At 33.2% G+C, this 20,385-nt stretch overlaps 1 protein-coding gene and 1 long non-coding RNA gene across 2 annotated transcripts; one reads left to right on the forward strand and one right to left on the reverse strand.

Annotated features, from left to right (window-relative positions):
* LOC109850754 lies at nucleotides 8,491-10,996 on the forward strand. Its single transcript, XR_002249533.1, has 3 exons — nucleotides 8,491-9,035; nucleotides 9,116-9,233; nucleotides 10,833-10,996. It is a non-coding gene; the product is annotated as an uncharacterized LOC109850754 (long non-coding RNA).
* LOC109847073 (cingulin-like) lies at nucleotides 16,940-18,441 on the reverse strand. Its single transcript, XM_020416320.1, has 4 exons — nucleotides 17,839-18,441; nucleotides 17,610-17,797; nucleotides 17,364-17,553; nucleotides 16,940-17,317 (listed from the first exon to the last, which is right to left on the reverse strand). Exons 1-4 carry the CDS (start codon nucleotides 18,439-18,441, stop codon nucleotides 16,940-16,942), a joined length of 1,359 nt encoding a protein of 452 aa, XP_020271909.1.

Raw genomic sequence — 20,385 nt, forward strand, 5'->3', positions numbered from 1 at the left:
TTGCTCAGACTTGATTCAATTAGACCAATTAAAGAGTCTGTAAAAACAGAGAACCTTCCGTCTCGTAAGCAAACAAGAACAGAGGTGTTAATGCCTTTTCTGGTAAGGGGTCTGATAGATACTTGAACTAGGCCAAGATGAAGGAATTTAAGAGTGGGATCTTCAGTGATTCTTCGGATGTCGTTATCACTAAGTAATTGTAATTCCTCGGAATACCAGAATACATCCGACAAGATATTTGCATGGAACGACTTAACAGAGAGCAGTTATGGTTCAAACTAAACATTTTGCCTCAAGACATTCAAGATGTTATTAAGGCAAAAGTTGAAGATGACAATATTGTCTCCCTTTTAAAAGAGCACAAGGAACAAACAATTTTTATCACAAATGGTTCTCCCAGGTTCACGATAAATATTAATCATCTTCCTGTCTACATCCCGCATATTGATGTTGGACTTGTCTACGAGTTACAAATTGCAAGGGAACCTCCATTCTTTAGATGCCTAAGTTTCTAAGCTATCCTTGTGTCAGAACCATGACGGTTAAAAATTCTTATCTCAAGTTTTAAAATATAAATGTTATTGAAGATTTCAATAACAAATTATCTTTTGAGATCGATAAAGATTTCCTAAGGAAAGATTTTAATTCTTTAAAAAACAAAGAAAAAAGGAATGTTTTTTTCAAACATACGACATAGACTTTAGATCATCCATTAGAACCTTGTATTATGATTTCATGCGAACCAACAAACAAAATATACATTTTTTCTTATGGTTTGAAGCCATATATTTAGAAGATCTAAAAAACTCTCTTAAACATCTTCCTATTGAAAATAACGCGTTTGTTTTAAAAACAATAACTAATACATGGAAAATAGATGAGAATAAAGAGATAGAATCTTTACATCAACCCTTTGAACCAATAAAGGTAGGAAATTAAGATATTAAAGCTGTCCCTATCACATCTTTAGAACCTTCTGGTTGGATTCCCTTGCAAAGAGATATTACCCTTGTTGCCGAACAAAATAATTTCGCCAATATTCACCTTCAGACAATAGGTAAACAAACGGATAGAATTGAAAATATGATTCTTGACATAAAGAAACCTCTTCCTCGTTCAATGGTCACGCCAACTTTTCCATCACAGATTTTTACCAATAATAAACATTTTAATGATCAAATCCAGGATTTTAATGAAGAATCAACCAAGAAATTAAAGATATAGAAAAAGGAAAATCTCTTGCTATCAATGTCCTATCTGATCTTGAGTCACAATTTGATGATATAACCAACTCTGATCATGATTTTGACAAACCCCTAACTATTCAGAGTATTACAAAACCTCCGTATTCTTCCAATAATACAAAGAATTACTATAGAAGACCCACTCCTGCCGACATGCAATTTGAAGAATTTGATAGCCAAAATATTCAGTATCCAAGGCAGAATAGTTTCTCTTCTTGTAGCCTTTTTGACCAAATTTCTTCTTCTTTAAGCATCTAAAGCTGATTGGTTATAGGTGTATAGGCCTGTATTTTAGCTGCAGTCTACTTTATTTAGCTGTGTAAGAAATTTATAGAAGTTAGATATTTTAAACCTTTTGAAAAAGACATTGTGTGATCGACTTAGTGTTTAAGCCATTGATATTAATCAGTAGTTACCATAAGTTAATGGTATATGAATTTTACCATATGGTAATGGCGAATTTTTCCATAAATTAATGGTATATCATAGATCAATACCGTAACAATCGTCGCCATTGTTGTCAAAACCATCTTCACTATCCATGGGAGTATCTTCAAGTGCGGGTTCATCTTTTATTTTAACAGGCTCTGATGTCTCAGCAGGTTCTGAAGTAGAGGACGTGGTATCCATTGGTGCTAGTATCATTAGCATTTCGTCATAAGTTAATGACTTTAGTTTTTCTTCACTGGCATTTGGATATTGTAGCGCAAATTTGTCATAAAGACTTTCTTGTATAGCCTTCATATCAGATCTTTTAGGATTTGATTTCATTCCATATTCTGGGCTATAGTCTGGAAGCAGAGAGCCTTTTCTTTCATTAAGATAGTTCGCAATATTCCATTTATCATACCATTTTACAGAAATACTCCTCGCAAAATAAGATGGTGTACCGTTAACACAATCCCAATCCCATTGCATAATCCAGGGCAGACCAAATTCCATAGATATTTGAAGCATATCTAGTGGAGATATATTTTTTCCTTGTTTTTTAAGGATTTCTTTTGGCATAATTTCTTTGATGGCTCCAAATTTAGCCCAGAAGGTTTCAATAAACCAATTTGGTAGACACATTTGATTCATAAATCGTATCCACCATGAATGCTTTCCCAGATGATTTTGAATGTACAGAACATGTTCCCAAGCAGCTTGATAGTCCCAATAATTGTATTGTTGGGACCAATTAGAGTTTTTTCTTTAAACTTTCGCGGAACATTGGGATTTCCATATGAGTTCCATTCATTTAATGGAATAATACGATATATTCTTAGCCGAGAGTAACTATATTCTTTACCTCGGTATCTATGATGAGCGAATGCGCTTTCTGTTTCTTTAAGAATTTTCTCATAGTAGAGGGTAGTTTTACCAAACATGGACGGAATATAGTAATATTCCTTGGGAAGGAATTTTGCTGCCATTTCAATCGGTAAAAGAGTCTGATCATACGTTTCGAGGATGACAAGTTTATCCAATGTTTTCTGATAAAATTGAGAATACGTTCCCTTATCGTCTTGTGTTAAGGGAGTAGAAGAAGATCTCTCTTTTTCATGTGAGAGAACCCTTTGGTAATGATATTTTAACAGTGCCATATCCTTGTAGAAATTCCCTGGAGAGGAAATCAGGTAAATTATTATTATCACCCTTAATAAACTCTATATCAGAATCAAACACAGTAAGGGTAGCTTGCCATCTAGCAAATATTTGTTTAGATGCTAAGTTTTGAACATCTTTATTGATAACGTATTTGGCAGACATGCAGTCAATTCCGAGTAAGAATTTTTGGTTTAATAAATCGCTTCGAAATTTATTGATAGAAAGATAGGAGAAGACAAATTTAAGAACGGGGATTTCACCTGAGGACCGATTCAAAGAGAGGGGTCGGTGCTCGCGTCGGAGGAGTCGAGAGGAGCTGTCCAGATCTCGTGGTCGAAGGAGCTGTCCAGATCGTGGTCGCGGCGGTTTCGTGGTCGAATCGGGGGAAGGGGGAGAGGGATTGAAGGGGCAGACGGGTTAATCGCTGGGTGCTGGAACTAGAGCTCTGATACCAACTGTGACGCCCCTGTTTTCACACTTGGCTGCAGTCCAAGGTGAACCCAGAGATGTCAAACCTGTCATGCACCTCCACTGTGCAACAACATGTTTCACCAATCACAGTAATATCCTCTAGTGGAAACCAATATAAATGAAGGTACAAAACAGGCAAATAAGGGAAATAAATACTATAGACATGATACGGAAAGATATATCTCATAAATGAAATCATGTCCCAAATAAACTAAACTGGAATACAACTGATATACATCTGGAGTCTAAAATAACATGATATGTCTCAACATGAATCGATTAGAAATCGTACTAAGGCATATTGCCTTAACAATATGAGTACAAACTCAAATGACTAAATGGAAACATAAGATCACTGTGGAGTCCATACTAGTAAAAATACGCGACGGCGACTATGCAAGAACTCCGTCACCCTGCGACTCTCCGATGCTCTGAGCCGCCTGAAATGAGAAATAAAATAAAAGAAAAAGAACAACAACAAGAGCGTCAGAGCGCTACAGCAAGTTCACCTCCATCCGCCCCCAGGGGAAGGGCTACTAGATGATGAAGTGGAGGCTCTATCTATTAAGCATAGTCTACCTAGATCATTTTCTCTGTATCTAATGAAATTAATATTTAGAAACTTACAACTTGAGACGTAGTACGTCGAGCGAAATAATCCAAACAAGGAAACCCTCATGTATATACCGTATGTCTCAGATAGTAAATAACTAAATATTAACCCTGAACTAAGCAATCAAAATATAATTGGAAAGTAAAGAATCATAATAGACATCAACATATGTATCTCGTGTACTCGTATAGCAAAGTATCTCAACAAGGAGTAGAAACACTTTTGGCATCCGCCAAATACTCAGGTAAATAGTTTATAATATTATCATTCTGAACTTCTTCCAACTCATCGCATCATCGCGCGGATCGACAAATAGGTATCATCGCATCACTGTGCGGATCGACAAATATGTATCATCGCGTCATAGTGCGGATCGACAAATAGGTATCATCGCATCATAGTGTGGATCGACAAATAGGTATCATCGCATCACTGTGCGGATCGACAAATATGTATCGTCAAATAGGTATCATCGCATCACCGTGCGGATCGACAAATAGGTATCATCGCATCGCCGTGCGGATCGACAAATAGGTATCATCGCAGTCTCATTTGCGGTGTACTAACTCACAAGTAAATAGATCTTAATTCGTCATAATCCCTGTGGGATACTCAAATGCATATTTCGTCATATTCATGACTGTAAGTATAACATCGAGCGGCTCAAACTCCACGATCGCGTCACAAATGGCGCAAACAAACTCCAGAAAATAAAACTGGACCAAACCGTCCAGTAAATGATCAGGGTTACCAACCCCGACTATCTGCTGTATTAACTAATTGTGAATAGTAGCAGTACTTACTAATAACAACAGTACTTTACGACTAGTATTCGTACTCATGAATAGTAACAATACGTATGAATAGTACCGTATGCATGAATAGTGACAGTATGTATAAATAGTACCCATACGCATGAATAGTGTCAGTACTTATGAATAGTATCGTATGTATAAATAATAACAGTACGTATGAATAGTACCCCAGTATGAATGAATAGTAATAGTACTTATGAATAGTGTCGTACGTATGAACAGTATCATAGCATGTATGAATAGTACCCATGAATAGTGTCGTGCGCATGAACAATACGGTATTTATGAATAGTAACGTACATATGAATAGTATCCATGAATAGTGTCATACGTATGAAAAATACGGTATTTATGAATAGTGCCGTACATATGAATAGTATGGTATTTATGAATAGTATCGTACGTATGAATAGTACCCGTATATATGAATAGTACCATACGTATAAAAAATTTGTGATAGTATTTCCAACGGTAGACATGTACGTATAGTTCTAGCTGACAATATCATGTCTTTTAGGAATTTGGTCTTATATTCTATTCATCAATTTTCATCAATATCAAGTCTTTTATTCAATATCATGTATATTCATCAATTTTTATCAATATCATGTCTTTTCATCAATATCATGTATATTCATCAATATCATGTATATTCATCAATATCAAAATTTACTGGGGATAGGTTTGGAAAGAGATGAACTTGCCTTTATTGATCTCTGAAATTGGACTCCCTATCCGTTCCTTTTCTCCGAATAGCCAAAGTCCCCTCTATCTTTTTCCCTCTTTTCTTCCTCTCTGTCTTTTTCTTCTCTCTCTCTCTCTCTCTCTCTCTCTCCCTCTCCCTCTCCCCCCCTTCTCTTTCTCTCTCTTATTTCTCTTTTCTGCGTGCTCAGAAGAGGGGGGGAGATGCTTTTATAGGAGGGGGTAGGTGGGGGTAGGTGGAGAGAATAAAAGAAAAGGATAATAATAATAATAATAATAATAATAATATTTATAATTTTATATTATTTAAAAATTGAGTTCCAAATCTTCGTTCTCAGAAAGTAATAAAAATTTACCCACAAGACCGTCTCAACATTCTACGATCAATGGTGTAATCCTCATATTTATCTGATCAACATAAAAATTATTAAAAATATAAATATGACAGATGCTAACAGACTTGATACCGTCTCAAAATAGTATTTCAGTCTCCATTATCAAAACATAACGAGACTTTAACCACAGCACAGTCTCGGTATTCTAAGATCAATAGCATAAATTTCATGCCCATCTGATCAATAGAAAAATTACTAAAAATAAAATAGTATCAGGTTTCAGTAGGACATAAACACTTTTGGTATCCACTAAAACTCAGACTATCAAATAATCGTTTTATTTCAACTCTTTGCAAAATTTTGATTTCATCGCATTATTATGCAACACGGACTACCCTGTAGGTATCCTACAACAATGTACATGGCTCATTAGTCTCATCGCGATCTCGGTGCGTAACATGAGTGCGAGACGATCTACTATATTGGTATCCTAGAAGACGGCTCACAAGCCTCATCGCACCCTCGTGCGGAACGGACTGTTAGACAAAGCATCCAAACCCGACTCAATGGCTTATACAAATGGAATATCGACACACTACTCCATATAGTACTGAGCTGAGCTCATCAACAATATCCATCACATGTATAAACTGTATAAATTTGGCATATCGACGCACTATTTCATATAGTATTGAGCTGTGCTCATCAATGATATCCATCACATGTATAAACTGTATAAATCTGGCATATCGACGCATTATCTCATATAGTACTGAGCTGGGCCCATTAACGATATCCGACATGTGTATAAACTGTATAAATCTGGCATATCGACGCACTATCTCATATAGTACTGAGCTGAGCCCATTAACGATATTCGATATATGTATAAATTATGTATATCTAGTATGTCGATACACTATTCCATATAGTACCGAGCTGTGCTCATCAACGACATCCAACATGTGTATGAACGATATCTAATTTCGAATATGATCAATTCAAAACTCATCATAATCCACTTAGGATTCTTAAATGAGTAACACAACATATTCATGACTATACGTGTAACATCAAGCGGTTTAAAACTCCGCGAACACATCTCAAAATGGCGCAACACAGCTCCACAAAACGAGCAGGAAAAATAGTCAGAACTTTTGTTAGTAAAACGAGCGTATCTTTCTCTAGGAAAACTATTTTTTAGAAATGGTTTTCTGTTTTGAAAACTAGATTCACACATCTTTCAATTGACACAAGTTTGGTTCAGTTTAGAGTTCGTTTGTTATCCCAAATCTCCAGTTAAATATTATACACGTGCAATAGTTTTTCTGTAGGACATGTTGTTAGTAAAAAGAACATATCTTTCTCTATACAAACTCTTTTTAAGAATAACTTTCTGTTTTAGAAACTTGATACATATAGCTTTTATTTAGAACTAGTTTGCTTAAATTTGGATTTCATTTGCTATCTCAAAATCACAGTTAAAGATTATATAAGTGCTACAATTTTTTGCAGAAAAAAAAAATAGTACATCTCTTAAACTTCTCATATATAAACAAAATTATGAATAACCCTAATGATCATGATCATGATACTATCATAAACAGCAAGCTTCTCATATATAAACAAAATTATGAATAACCCTAATGATCATGATCATGATACTATCATAAACAGCAAGAAAAGATTACTAATCTAGCATTGGTTTGATCATGATCATGATACTATCATAAACAGCAAGAAAAGATTACTAATCTAGCATTGGTTTAAGTTTCAATATAAAAAAAATTGTTTTTTAACATCACAAGTTAAGATTTAAACATGAAAACGCATATTAAACATTTAAACTAGTTATTTAACTGTGAGGATGTGTTTGGATGAAAATAATCTTGCTTGAAGCCTCTGAAATAAATAGCAAGCAATCCATGAGTACAAACAACCAGTTCTCCATTATCATGCTTGTAGCGAGGTTCGACCCTGCTTTATTTCTTGACATTTTTAGTGCCTACATGCATACTCTAACTCTGATAATACTATTTAGGATTAAAAACAAATACAATAGGTTGATTGGGTTGAAAAGTACACATAAAAGATGTTGGATTTAAGCATAAATTAGTGTAAACCATTTGCTCTAAGTAGAAAACCCCCTTAGTTTTTATATTTTGTGTAGCCATAGAACTTTATGCAATGACTTACAATTAGTAGGGGTGACTTTGTCATAAATTGATGTGATTTCCTCAAGTGTTCGCCCAACACAATTCCTTTTTTTATAACACGTATATGAGAAAATTTTGAAGATTATGGCTTTCAAATTTCGACGAAGTTGGTGCTACTTCTTGAAGTTAGAAAATTTTTAGCAGAGCCCAACCTGCCTCATAAAGCTGTCTGTCCCTCAAATATTTCGTTAAATTGATATTACTCCCTCAAACCATTGAAAATGCAGGTAAGTCTCTAAAAATTAGATCTACGGCATTATAAATAAATGAGGTAATAAATCAGTAATTAATAAATTTACTGATTAAAAGTAATAACAGATTAAATATTGCCAACCCACCTCCCGCCTCGCCCACCCAAAAAAAAAAAAAAATTATGCAACTTCACAAGAAAATTATTAAGCTGGTAAAACAAGAAAAGCAACTGTAGAGGGGAAAATAGGAGAAGACAAATTTAGTGATGTCCACAACTAGACTTTCTTTATTTAGTTATGAGATACTCATCATTATAAAATCTCCAGGACAACTCAAAAGATACTGATACTCAATCAAAGCATTGATTATGCTAAAATCGTTTCCTTAATGACATAATATTACCGTTATGAGGTTGCTTAAGTCGGTCGCTTCTATAGTCCATATAAACTATTAAATTAATAGTCCCTCTTCCCTCCGTAAGAAACCCTCGCCTCAAAATTCCCCTCTCCCCATTCTCGACAAAAACCCTCGCCTCAAAATTCACCTCTCCCCATTCTCAACAAAAACCCTAGTTCCCATTATATTTCTCTATATACATCTCTCCGATCGTTCCCATGGCGGCCGCGAGAATTACCCTTTCCCTATTCTCAACGAAAACCCTAGTTCCCATTATATTTCGCCGATCGTCCCAATGTCTGCCGCGAGAATTCCCCTCTCCATATTCTCAACAAAACCCTAGTTCTCTCTCTCTCTGATCATGCCAATGGCGGCCGCGAGAATTCCCCTTTCCCTTTTCTCTACATTACTAGGGTTTTGTTGAGAAGGAGATCAAGCGCCTTTTCTTTTGATGATGCGAGGTAAGAATTGATTTCTTTATGTGTTGAATCTTGTTTCTGGTATGTTTTTTTAAATTGATTTGGGACTTTTTTCTTTGTAGTTGATTCTGGATCAAAATCTGGGTCTTTATTGGTTTGGGACGTAGTGACAAAAGGCCAAGAGTAGATGGAGACTTAAGTGCCTTTGGCAGGAGGCTGTTGTTGCAACCATCATGACTGGTAAGAAGTCTTTCTTGCTTTTGCTTCATTAGATCTTGTTGTGTAGTTATTGCTGTTAATTTTGGGCTGATCTGGGTATTTATCGCTGTTAATTCTGGACTTGTTCTATTGCTGTTAATTCAAGGACTTGTTCTGTGTTCTGTGTAGTTATTGCTGTGAAATCTACACACTGATCTGAGTAATTAGAATATTACGGAACTTTTTGAACATCATTTTCACTTAATCATAATTTTAACTTTTTTTTAACTATTACCCTTTAGTTCATGTTCAGTGATGTCTAGTTGTGTGTATGTGGGGTGGGGTGGGGTGGGGGGGGGATAATTCTCTTTCTATAAGATTTGAGGGGTTTTAACATTCTAAGACGGCATTCAAAGTACCATTATTTGAACTATACTATAATTTGAAATGTTTTTCTTTTTCCCATAAGCATGCATCTTGGAAACAGACCCTTTTATACTCTGACCTATTAAAAAGTTCTCAAATTTTTCGGTTTTTTCAACTGTACAGATTCTTCATTTTTGACATTTCATCTTAATTTCTAATTTTTCAAAGTTTATAATGGTTTAAATAACAAAATAGTTTTCACAAAGTTTTCAGATATCATTTTCATGCGTTTATGTTTTTTCCTTTCAAACTTTCCAATTTCTTAATCTTTCAAGTTTTCATATTCTGATTTCTCAAACTTTTGAGATGTCACTTTGATTTTTGAACTTTGCATTTTATCTAACTTTGATTCCTATTTTTCAGATAATATCTTCATAGGTTTATGTTTTTCCCCTTTCAAACTTTCCAATTTCTTAAACTTTCAAGTTTTCATATTCCGATTTCTCAAACTTTTGAGATGTCACTTTGATTTTCAAACTTTGCAATTTATCTAACTTTGTTTCCTATCTTTCCTATTTCTTAAACTTTTTGAACTTTTGGACATTTCACTTTCATTTCCTATCCTTCCAATTTCTTAAACTTTATTCAAGTTTCATAACTTCTCAATTTCTAAAATTTTTTATACATTTCACATTAATGTAAAATTTTTCCTATTTTGAAAGCTTTTCAACGGTGCAGATAGAAAAATAACTTTTGCCGAATTTTTAAATACCATTTTCACATGTTTACATTTTTGTTCAAACTTTCCATTTTTTTCAAGCTTTTTTTCTCCTTTCAAATTTTCATAATTTTCCAGATTCTCAAAATCTTTTGACATTTCACTTTAATTTTATAACTTTACAATTTCCTAAACTTTTTTCAAGTTTTCTCAACTTTCTAATTTCGTAAAATTTTGAATTACCCTTTCCCTATTCTCAACGAAAACCCTAGTTCTCGTTATATTTCGCCGATCGTTCCAATGAAGGCCGCGAGAATTCCCCTCTCCCTTTTCACAACAAAACCCTAGTTCTCTCTCTCTCTGATCATGCCAATGGCGGCCGCGACCCGCGAGAATTCCCCTTTCCCTTTTCTCTACATTAATAGGGTTTTGTTGAGAAGGAGATCAAGCGCCTTTTCTTTTGATGATGCGAGGTAAGAATTGATTCTTCTTTATGTGTTGAATATTGTTTGTGGTATGTTTATTTTTAAATTGATTTGGGACTTTTTTCTTTGTAGTTGATCCTGGATCAAAATCTGGGTCTTTATTGGTTTGCGACGTAGTGACAAAAGGCCAGGAGTAGATGGAGACTTAAATGCCTTTGGCAGGAGGCTGTTGTCGCAACCGTCATGACTGGTAAGAAGTCTTTCTTGCTTTTGCTTCGTTAGATCTTGTTGTGTAGTTATTGCTGTTAATTTTGGGCTGATCTGGGTATTTATCGCTGTTAATTCTGGACTTGTTCTATTGATGTTAATTCAGGGATTGTTCTGTGTGGGGGGTGGTTTGGAAGGTGGAACTTGTATATATTTCTAATTTGGAGGTGGAACTTGTATGTATTTCTAACTTTCTTTTTGCATTGTAATTTAGAATTTTTGCATGACAAACTATAGTCTATCCCTATTATTTATTTGCCTCTACCACAGATGGTTTAGAATTTTCTAGCTCCCCTATTTTCAAATTTAAACAGTCCTATTTATAATTCTCTTTCTATAAGATTTGAGGGGTTTTAACATTCTAAGACGGCATTCAAAGTACTATTAATTGAACTATACTATAATTTGAAATGTTTTTCTTTTTCCCATAAGCATGCATCTTGGAAACAGACCCTTTTATACTCTGACCTATTAAAAAGTTCTCAAATTTTTCGGTTTTTTCAACTGTACAGATTCTTCCTCATTTCAAGTTCTCAAACTCTTTCAAGTTCTCAATTTTTATTTTCACTCTAACATAATTTGACATTTTATGATTTCTTCAAATCTCATATTTAATGGAAATGTCTTAATCTTATATTTTGGATATTTTACTTTAATTTTCAAACCTTCCAATGTATTAAACTTTTATTCAAGTTTTCAATTTTTCAAATTTATTAAACTTTTTTGACATTTCATCTTAATTTCCAATTTTTCAATGTTTATAATGGTTTGAATAACAAAATAGTACTTTTCACAAAGTTTTCAGATATCCTTTTCATGCGTTTATGTTTTTTCCTTTCAAACTTTCCAATTTCTTAATCTTTCAAGTTTTCATATTCTGATTTCTCAAACTTTTGAGATGTCACTTTGATTTTTGAACTTTAATTTTCAAACTTCACAATTTTTTCAATTTCAGATATTTTCCCCCCCCCCCCCCCCCCTCAATTCCTTAAATTTACAACTTTTTAAATATATTTTTGTCAATTTGACATCAGTTTACTTGTTTTCCATTTTGTTTAGTTCTCCAAACTTTCCAATTTACTAAACTTTTTTCAAGTTTACATAGTACGCAATTTCTGAAAATTATTTTTAAGATTTCACTTCATTTTTTAAACTTGTCAATTTCACAAAGTTATTTCTAATTTCACTTTAATTTTCAAGCTTGCCATTTGCCAAATACAAGTTTTTCAATTACCAATTTTAATACTTTGACAAAAGTTGTTAAATTGACTTGTTTTACATTTTGCTTTAATTCTCCAAACTTTAGTTTTCAAACTTCAACTTCTCAAACTTTCTTCAAGTTTCAAACATTCCAAGTTCTCAAATTTTTTTGACATATCACTTTTATTTTAAATCTTTTCGACTTCTTTGAAAAGTTGTCAATGGTTTAAATAATGAAATGACTAAACAAAATTTACAATTGCCATTTTCACATGTTTACAATTTTCCAAACTTTTCATTTTTTCTATTTTTTAAGTGTACCAAATTCTCAAACTTGTTTGACATCTCAGTTTAATTTTGAATGTTCTCTGTTTCAAACTTCTTTTAACGATTTAAATAATAAAAATAACTTCCACCAAATTTCCAATTATCGTTTTCACATGTTTACAATTTTCAAACTTTCCATTATCTCAAACTTTTTCAAGATTTCCAAACATTCCAATTTCTGAAACTCTTTTGACATTTCAGTCTTGAACTTTCAAGTTCCCGTAACTTTCCAATTTCTCAAACATTCTTGAGATATCACTTGAATTTCCAAACTTACAATTTCTCAAACTTTTTCAAGTTTTCGTAATGTTACAATTTTATATTTCTTCTTTTTCTTACTTTGGCATAAGTTGACTTGTTTTGCATTTCACATAGTTCTCTTAACTTTACAAGTTTTTTGGACATTTCTCTACAAGTTTGAACTTCTCAATTTCTCAAACTTTCTATTTTTAAACTCTCCAATTTCTCAAACTTTTTCCACTATTAACTTGTGTTTTAAAACTTTCCATTTTCTTTGAAAACTTATTAACATGTTATATAATAAAATGACTTCCACAAAATTTTCAAATACCACTTTCATATGTTTACATTTTTTCCAAATTTGAAAGTTTTTTCTTATTTCAAAATATTTTAATTTTAACAGTTTAAACTATAAAATAACTTCCACCAAATTTTCAAGTACCATTTTCTCACTTCACAGTTTTCGAACTCGCCATTTTCTCAAACTTTTTTCAAGTTTAAAAGTTTTCCAATTTCTCAAACTCCTGTGACATTTCCCCTTTAATTTCTCAAACTTTCGTGTTTCCATAACTTTTCAATTTCTCAAACATTTTGAGATTTCACTTTAATTTTTTAACTTTTCAATTTCTCAAACTTTTTATTAGTTTTTCACATGTTTGACTTGTATTGCTTTCGCTTAGTTCTCCTAGTGTTCCACTTTCTCAGATTTTTTTTAAGATTTCACTTTAATTTTCAAAATTTCCATATTTTCAAAATTCATTAACACTTTGAAAATTCATTTTCACTTTGAAATAAGTTGACTTTTTTTTTATTTTTAGTTTCACTTCTCCAAACTTTCCTATTTCTCAAAGTATTTTTAAGATTTCACGTTAATTCAAAGTCAAACTTTCCAATTTCTCCACCTTTTTAAAAATATTTTACTTCAATTTTCCATATTTCCAATTTCTAGAACTTCTTTCACTTTTTTTTTAATTTTAAGATTTCACTTCTCAAACTTTACAATTTCTCAAGATTTGTTTAGTTTGTTATTTTGATGTTTTTTCCGTACTTTTGACATAAGTTGACAAGTTGACTTGTTTTGCATTTGACTTAGTTCTTTAAATTTTATAAATTCTTTTGTCATTTCACTTTATTTTTCAAACCACCCAATTTCTCAAACTTTCTTGTAGTTTTCAAACATTCCAATTTCTTAAACGTTTTTGACATTTAACTTCTATTTTAGACAAACTTTCTTGTAGTTTTCAAACATTCCAATTTCTTAAACGTTTTTGACATTTAACTTCTATTTTAGAGCATTCTATTTTTTTGAAAAGTTGTCAATGGTTTAAATTATGAAATTAATTATCCAAATTTTCAAATACCAATTTTCTAACGTTTATATTTTCCAAATTTTCTATTTCCTCAAACTTTTTTCAAGTTTTGAGACTTTTCCAATTACACAAGCTCCTTGGTCGTTCCCCTTTAATTTGTGAAACTTTCTTGTTTACATAACTTTTTAATTTCTCAACTGTTTTTGAGATTTCACTTTAATTTCCAAACTTTCCTATTTCTCAAACTATTTTTATGATTACATTTTAATTTTCAAACTTTCCAATCTCTTAAACTTTCTTTTCACTTTTACACATGTTGACTTGTTTTGAGATTTCACTTTAATTTTCTAACTTTCTAAGTTCTCAAACTTTTTTGAGATTTCACATTCCAAGTTCGCAAACTTTTTTGAGATTTCACTTTATTTTTCTAACCTTCCAAGTTCTCAAACTTTTTTGAGATATCACTTTAATTTCTAACTTTTAATTTTCTCAAAATTGACTATTTTTGCTTTCGCTTGGTTCTCAAAAGGTTTTTAATATTTCACTTTTATTCAACCTTTATGAAAAGATTTTACTATAATTCAAAATTTCCAATTTCTCAAACTATTTTTAATATTTTCTTTTTCACCTGGACTTAGGATGACAAGTTTACTTGTTTTGCATTTCACTTAGTGCTCTAAAGTTTACTAACTTATATGACAATTCACTTATATTTTCAAACTTCCCTATTTCTCAAATTTTTTGATGTTTACAAACTTTCCAAATTTTCTAACTTTTATCACATTTAAGTTGTGTTTTAAAACTTGCCATTTTCTTTGAAAAGTTGAGAACGGGTTATATAATAAAATGAATTCCTCAAACTTTCAAATTCTATTTTCACATGTTTGCTTTTTTCCAAACCTCTCTTTTATGCTTCAATTTTTTTCATATTTTCCAATATCTCAAACCTTTTTGACATTTCACTTTAATTTTAAAACTTACCAATTTCGAAAGATTTTTAATGGTTTAAATAATAAAATAAGTTCCACCAAATTTTTCTGTACCATTTTCTCTAGTTTACATTTTTTTAAAATTTTCATTTTCTCAAACTTTTTTCAAGTTAGAAAAATTTCAAATTTCTCAAACTCCTTTGACATTACCTTTAATTTCTCAAACTTTCATGTTTTCATAACTTACCAATTTCTCAAACATTTTTCAGATTTCACTTTAAATTTTTAACTTTCCAATTTCTTAAACTGATGTGAGTTAGACTTGTATTGCTTTTGCTTAATTGTCCTATCCTTCCAAGTTCTCAAACTTTTTTGAGATTTCTTTTTTGTGATTTCACTTTGATTTTAAAAAATTTCCATATTCTCAAAAGTTCTTTTTCCTTCGACATAAGTTGACTTTTTTTTTGCTTTCTCTTAGTTCTCCAAACTTTTTTTTTATTTCTCAAACTGTTTTTTAAGATTTTCTTTTTAGATCAAAGTCAAACATCGACTTTTTTTTAAAGTTTTACTTTAATTTTCAATCTTTCCAATTTATATAACTTTTTTCATTTTTTTAAAAATTTCACTTTAATTTTTGAACTTTCCAATTTCTCAAACTTTGCTCAATACCTTTTTTTCGCTTTGACATAAGTTGACTTGTTTTGCGTTTTACTTAGTTCTCTAAACCTTACAATTTTTTTTGTCATTTCACTTTAATTTTCAAATATCCCAATTTCTCAAACTTTCTAATTTCTCAAGTTTTTTTTTGAGATTTCACTTTGATTTCAAAATTTCGTATACTCAAAATTCTTTTTCATTTGGACATAAGTTGGCTTTTATTTTTCCGATTAGTTCTCTAAAAACTCAAACTATTATTAAGGTTTCACTTTAATTCAAAGTCAAACTTTCTATTTTCTCAACCTTCTTTGAAAAATTTTACTTTAAATTTCAACGTTTCCAATTTCGATAACTTTTGTCAATTTTTAAAGACTTCACTTTAATTTTCAAAATTTCCATTTCTTAAACTTTGTTCAATACTATTTCGTCCACTTTGACATAAGTTGATAAGTTGACTTGATGTGCATATCAATTAGTCCTCAGTTTTACAAATTTTTTTGTCATTTCATTTTATTAATTAATTTTAAAACGTCTCAGTTCCTCAAACTTTGTGACAACTAACTTCTAATTGATAAAAACAGATTGCTTTTAAGGAAGTGGAACAAGAACACAACTTTCCTTCTGATTAATTCTTAAACATATATTTTTTCTTCTCTTCTCACTTCGCACACTCTCTTTTCATTATCTTAATAGAATAAAACTCTATTAATAGACTCTTAAAACAGAATTCTAAACAACAGTACTTAATTCTGACTCTTCGTTAAAATCTGTCATAACTTATTATAGGGAACTCCAAACGACTGCCCCTTCCACTTCTCATTTAATATCGCCTTGACTATGTTTGAGTTTATTCTTTAACAAATTCCTCCCTTAAACTCAAACATTTACAGTCCTTCATTCCAATCATTATCTTATAATTTTTGAATAACATTGTTGGTAGCGGCTTCGTAATGATATCCGCCACTTGGTCCTGACTCGCAACGTGACTTGTTCGCACATTACCTTCCTTCACATGTTCCCGAATAAAATAAAAACGAACATCTATATGCTTACTCCTTTCATGGTGCACCGGATTCTTTGCCAACTCAATTGCTGATTTATTGTCGACTCGTTTTTTTGTTGCCTCGTGTTGCTAGAGTTTTAGCTCGTATAACAAATTTCTTAGTCATATTGCATGGCACACACACCAAGATGCTGTCACATATTCTGTCTCACATATTGACAATGTCACTATTGGCAGCTTCTTGCTCTTCAAGACCTCAATCTCTCTATTCATCTCTTCAAACTTCTCTCCTCTGCTCTTAAAAGCTCATTTAATCCTCTCCATCTCCTCTGCGAATGGACAAATCCTGTCATCATCATCATCATCATCGACAAAGCCATTCTCTTGAGCATTTTCACCTCCATGTACAGCCTTCGTGGTAGTCTTCAGCAGCGAGAGAACTTTATCGGAAACCACCTCAGAATCTTTCATCTTCTTCATCATGATAGACTTCTCCTTTTCTTTCTCTAGGACAAGAGCATCCGTTGATGCGTTGAGCTCCTCGAGCTCTCTCAGACACTCATCTTTACTCTTCTTTAACTCATGAACTTGCGATAAAAATTTTTTCCATTCCTCTCTTCGAACATCTAATTCCCTCTCAAATGTATCTCTCTCATCTTGAATGAATGCTCTTCTTCTCAAGATCTAAAATATGTAAGCTGAGGTTTTCTACTTCTTTCTTCAATCTAACAATATCCACATCTTGCTTCGTTTTCACATTTTCAAACTTATCCTTCTCCATTGAAATCTCTCTGATCTTTGAACTCAAACCATCCAACTTCATCGTAAGCTCCCCAATCTTTGCTTCAGCCTCCTCCTCCAACACACCAACCTCTTTCTTGATTGCATCGTTCTTACTAAGCAATCGGGTGTTCTGTTCACTATAATCTCCACATGTCTTCTCAAGCTCTAGCACATTCGGTTGAAGCTTTTCTACCTCTTCAATTCAAGAATCTCCATCTCTTGCTTAGCTTTCTCCTTTAAAGACTTATTCTTCTCTCGTGAAATCTCTTCTATCTTCTTCTTCGATTCTTCCAACTCTAAGGTAACAATTCGAATCTTCAACTCAAACTTTTTCTTCTCCTCTAACTCAATAATCTCGACACCCAACCCTTCTTCTTTGTCCTTCAACATGCAAACCTCATCCTTTGAAACCCTTATATCACCTTCCAATCTCTCTCTAATCGCGCCAAAGCTCTACGACCCTCTTTTTCCAACGATTCGATCCTTATAACTTTTTCTTTGATTTCAACCCTAATCAACTTAATCTCCGCCCGATGCTTTTCGCTGATCTCCTTCTCTTTCTCCACATCGATTTCAACCCTAATCAACTTAATCTCCGCCCGATGCTTTTCGCTGATCTCCTTCTCTTTCTCCACATCCTCCATGTTGATTTGCAAACACCTTTCTTGCACGTTTCTCAAGTTGAGTTTGAACATTCGATTCTTGGCCATCTCCACATGTGCAAGCAACCGATCTTTTTTGTCCTTCAAGTGCAACATCCGGTCTTTCATGAAAACCGAATATCCCTTCTCCAATAGTTGTCCCATGCTAAGGATGTTACTCTTCAAGTCGGGCACATAATAGACATTCTCAATTGACCCTTCTTTATTATCTTTTTGAAGAAAACAGATTTTACCTCGGCCCTTGACGCGAACCTTCGACGCGTCTCCAAATAACACATGCCCATCCTCTATCTTTTGCATCTCCACAAAGAGGTGTTTGTGTCCGCACATGTGATTACTAGCGCCGGTATCGAGATACCACATTGTCTATGTCGGGAGTAGTGTCTTTGTAGGCCATCATGAGAACACCGTCGTCTCTTCTCCTCGTCCGCGACTAGATTCGTGTTTTCTTTCACTTTTTTCTCGGAATAGCACTCTTTTGCGTAGTGCCCATATTCGCCGCAGTTGTGGCACCCGACATTTGAACGATTTGACCGGCCGCCTCTCCCACGACCACGTCCTCGACCACGCCAATTCTATTGGCTCAGCTCGCCCTTTTCTTAGGAATTGTTTACACGTCCGTGGCCTCCACCGCGACCAAAACCACGACCTCCACGGCCACGTCCCCTTCCATGGTTTTGCTGCGCGTACATCGCCTTGTCTTCCTTGATAGTTGCCTTAGCTTTGTAAGGCCTCCTCGAGCGGCTCTTGTTTCTTCTTCTTCCGTTCATGCGCCTCAAGAGAACCAGCGAGATCATCGACGGTTATCTCTTCCAAATTCCTCGACTCCTCAATTGCGCATACAACGTTCTCGAAATTCTTGGTTAATGACTGCAAAATCTTCTCCACAACCCTTGCATCGGTTAGGGTTTCTCCGTTGCGTTTGAGTTGATTCACCACTGTTTGCACACGCTTGATGTAGTCAGATATTCCTTCTGACTCCTTCATTTTTATCAAATAATCAGAAGGTAACAACGCGTTTGAGTTAGACTTGTATTGCTTTTGCTTAATTGTCCTATCCTTCCAAGTTCTCAAACTTTTTTGAGATTTCACTTTAATTCTTTACACTTTCCAATTTCTAACTTTTTTGTGATTTGACTCTAATTTTAAAATTTTCCATATTCTCAAAGTTCTTTTTCCTTCGACATAAGTTGACTTTTTTTTTGCTTTCTCTTAGTTCTCCAAACTTTTTTTTAATTTCTCAAACTGTTTTTTAAGATTTTCTTTTTAGATCTTCTCAAGCTTTTTTGAGATTTCACTTTGATTTCAAAATTTCGTATACTCAAAATTCTTTTTCATTTGGACATAAGTTGGCTTTTATTTTTCCGATTAGTTCTCTAAAAACTCAAACTATTATTAAGGTTTCACTTTAATTCAAAGTCAAACTTTCTATTTTCTCAACCTTCTTTGAAAAATTTTACTTTAAATTTCAACGTTTCCAATTTCAATAACTTTTGTCAATTTTTAAAGACTTCACTTTAATTTTCAAAATTTCCATTTCTTAAACTTTGTTCAATACCATTTCGTCCACTTTGACATAAGTTGACAAGTTGACTTGATTTGCATATCAATTAGTCCTCAGTTTTACAAATTTTTTTGTCATTTCATTTTAATTTTAAAACGTCCCAGTTCCTCAAACTTTGTGACAACTAACTTCTAATTGATAAAAACAGATTGCTTTTAAGGAAGAGGAACAAGAACACAACTTTCCTTCTGATTAATTCTTAAAACATATATTTTTTCTTCTCTTCTCACTTCACACACTCTCTTTTCATTATCTTAACAGAATAAAACTCTATTAATAGACTCTTAAAACAGAATTCTAAACAACAGTACTTAATTCTGACTCTTCGTTAAAATCTGTCATAACTTATTATAGGGAACTCCAAACGATTGCCCCTTCCACTTCTCATTTAATATCGCCTTGACTATGTTTGAGTTTATTCTTTAACAAATTCCTCCCTTAAACTCAAACATTTTCAGTCCTTCATTCCAATCATTATCTTACAATTTTCGAATAACATTGTTGGTAGCGGCTTCGTAATGATATCCGCCACTTGGTCCTGACTCGCAACGTGACTTGTTCGCACATTACCTTCCTTCACATGTTCCCGAATAAAATAAAAACGAACATCTATATGCTTACTCCTCTCATGGTGCACCGGATTCTTTGCCAACTCAATTGCCGATTTATTGTCGACTCGTTTTTTGGTTGCCTCGTGTTGCTAGAGTTTTAGCTCGTATAACAAATTTCTTAGTCATATTGCA

Source organism: Asparagus officinalis, chromosome 7, assembly GCF_001876935.1.
Source record: "Asparagus officinalis chromosome 7, Aspof.V1, whole genome shotgun sequence".
Classification (NCBI taxonomy): domain Eukaryota; kingdom Viridiplantae; phylum Streptophyta; class Magnoliopsida; order Asparagales; family Asparagaceae; genus Asparagus; species Asparagus officinalis.

Excerpts from the sequence above, each read along its gene's own strand:
- LOC109847073 (XM_020416320.1), bottom strand. The coding sequence starts at position 18,441 with ATGTGGTATCTCGATACCGGCGCTAGTAATCACATGTGCGGACACAAA. Across the intron at positions 17,798-17,838 it reads GATTAGAGAGAGATTGGAAG|GACAAAGAAGAAGGGTTGGG; the intron begins GTGATATAAGGG and ends TGCATGTTGAAG. Across the intron at positions 17,318-17,363 it reads CGAAGCAAGATGTGGATATT|ATCTTGAGAAGAAGAGCATT; the intron begins GTTAGATTGAAG and ends TACATATTTTAG.